Raw genomic sequence first — 2251 nt, 5'->3', positions numbered from 1 at the left:
GTTGTCTTTTGCACTAAAAGGATCATACAAGGCACTTTCATAAAGGCAAGGATTATTATCCAAGCTCAAACTACTTTCTATCTAAGCTCTTCCTTTTCCTTTTGATGTGGTCATACAATATGTAAATATTTAGATCTAGCTAGGAATCAAACTCAATGAGTTTTTAAACTCAGAAATGACACTAGAATTACTTTGATTACATTTCAATTGTATAACAAACCTAATATTCTAATTTGATAACTAAATTAAAAAGTCTCCCAGTTTAGCCATAACACCAAGAACACCTTCAAACTTCCTAACGTGTCATCCTTCAATATATAGGCATATCACATACATTTAATAGGAAGGACTTTTTAAAATATCTTTTTTACACATATTTTGCATACATAAGGGTGCAATATAAAGGGGTTGTTCATATATTGAATAAAAAAGAGTTGTGTTTTATTTAAGAAAACTTCATAGATAAGGGTATGTCTAAATAGGTCTTGAATGCACGGGACATGGAGTGTTTACATATAATGAACCTCCCAATCCTTCAAAGATGACCTTATTTGTGAGTTGCCTAATAGTTTCCAAGATCTTTGCCTTGATGAAACTAGTCCAATATTACACAAATGCCATTGACATTCTCACTTTGGCATTGAGTAGCAGCTATCTCCGTGTTATCACATAATGTAATTTAGCTTTACTCAGCCACTTTTGGATCTTTCTCAGCAACATTAGAACATTTTAGGGGCCCAACAAACATGATATTGATACTCCCACATGGCAAAGGTTCAAATTTTAAGAACTAGGGCGCACTTCGAGAGTACTCGATTCCTAATTGTTAAGCCACTAGGTGGAAGTTCCCCCATAATCCGAAGCTCCCCCATAAGAGGGAGATTTCTAAAAGGCAATTCCTTGAAGAAATGCGTTTGTTGAAACATGTGTAAGTCGGAAGGGAATTCCTTTTTTTTTAAATGTTTTCTAAAACATAAAAAAACGGAGATGGGAAACTCTGAGCCAGAAAATATAGAGGATGGCGTTGGTGGAGACTGTATGTCCAGGTGGCAGCTATTGCGCGGGTGCGACAGGTGGCTTGAAGTGGTTGAACGGGCGGGGAGGCCGGGCCAGTTTGTCGAGGCAGCTGTGGCGGCAAGTGGGGCAGGAGGCGTGGCAGGAGAGCCAGGCGTCGATGCAGGCGAGGTGGAAGGCGTGCTGGCAGGCTGGGAGGAGCCGGATGCGGTCGCCGTCGGCGAACTCGCCCAGGCAGATGGCGCAGTCGCGGCAGCCGCCCAGCTGCTGGGCGCCGCCCATGCTGCCCGTCGACAGGGTGGCGGCCGCCGCTGCCGCGCTGCAGTAGACCGTGGTGGGCAGGCCCTTGAGCTGGCTTTTGCGCATGCCCCGCCTGGAGCTGCTGGCCGCCCCGTGAACATTAATATTACCAGTGCTCTCTTCGTCGTCCGTCCTTGATCTCCTGAATAGCCTCCCCGTCAGGCTGCACCTCACAGCGCACCTCACCGCCGAGTTTATCCCCAGTGCACACAGCAGCACACACATCAGAGCCGCCATCACTATCACCACGTGGGGATCAAACCTTGCCTGCTGCTGCTCATTGCTGTGTAGACCATTCACCCTAATGGCGTTGCTTTGCTGCTGCTGCTGTTGATCCGTGGTCGCTTGCATTGAAGCCGCAGAAGGAGCAGGTGGATGAGCACGAGCCATGGATGGATACTATTGCTGATGCACACACCCCTCTCTCCCTCTCTCTCTCTCATGCGGCCTGATCATCGACACGTCTCCATGCCCTCCGCACACTAGAGCTCACCAACCCAATTGAACACCATAAAAGACGAGCGCAACTGTTAGCGTGGCGGGCAACCCGCCCGTCGTCTTGCAAAAATATCAGGCCGTAGCGGCAGTCTGAACATCAGAAGGGTAAAGAGCTGGAGACTATGGCGAAACTAGCATGCTCATAATCGTGTGTGGATGGCAAGATAACCTCTAGCTCATGTTCACCCTTACACAACCGGTAAATATGAAAGTTACCAGAAAAGTAAACGAACCTATACAGTTTGTTTGCCAGCCTGGTATCTCGCAGTTTGGTAGAAGAAAAGGAAAGGCGATACATGTGGTGCTTGCAAGGGCAAGCTTTAGCAAAGGGTCCTTTCATTCAACAGCGAGTATGGACCCTAGTCACTAAGCTAGAGGGACCGAGAAAAGCCAAGAATGATAAAGCACCAAAGGGAAGTTCACGTTATAGGAATATATT

The 2251-nt window shown here is 46.7% G+C and overlaps 1 protein-coding gene across 1 annotated transcript; it reads right to left on the bottom strand.

Moving 5' to 3' along the window:
* Positions 1-395: 395 nt before the first annotated feature.
* LOC148026382 (RING-H2 finger protein ATL73-like) lies at positions 396-2051 on the bottom strand. The gene has a single exon (XM_087690822.1). The coding sequence runs from the start codon at positions 1702-1704 to the stop codon at positions 1054-1056; it is 651 nt and encodes a 216-aa protein (XP_087546948.1). The 5' UTR covers positions 1705-2051; the 3' UTR covers positions 396-1053.
* Between the last annotated feature and the right edge of the window lie 200 nt (positions 2052-2251).

Source organism: Lygodium microphyllum, chromosome 13 (genome assembly GCF_053477565.2).
Source record: "Lygodium microphyllum isolate KBCC chromosome 13, Lygodium_microphyllum_v1.1.10, whole genome shotgun sequence".
Taxonomy (NCBI): domain Eukaryota; kingdom Viridiplantae; phylum Streptophyta; class Polypodiopsida; order Schizaeales; family Lygodiaceae; genus Lygodium; species Lygodium microphyllum.
The sequence above is the reverse complement of the archived record's forward strand: the minus strand, read 5'-3'. Positions and strand labels throughout refer to the sequence as shown.

Bases quoted from the DNA above. Each gene is read 5' to 3' on its own strand.
- LOC148026382 (XM_087690822.1), bottom strand. From the start codon at position 1,704: ATGGCTCGTGCTCATCCACCTGCTCCTTCTGCGGCTTCAATGCAAGCG.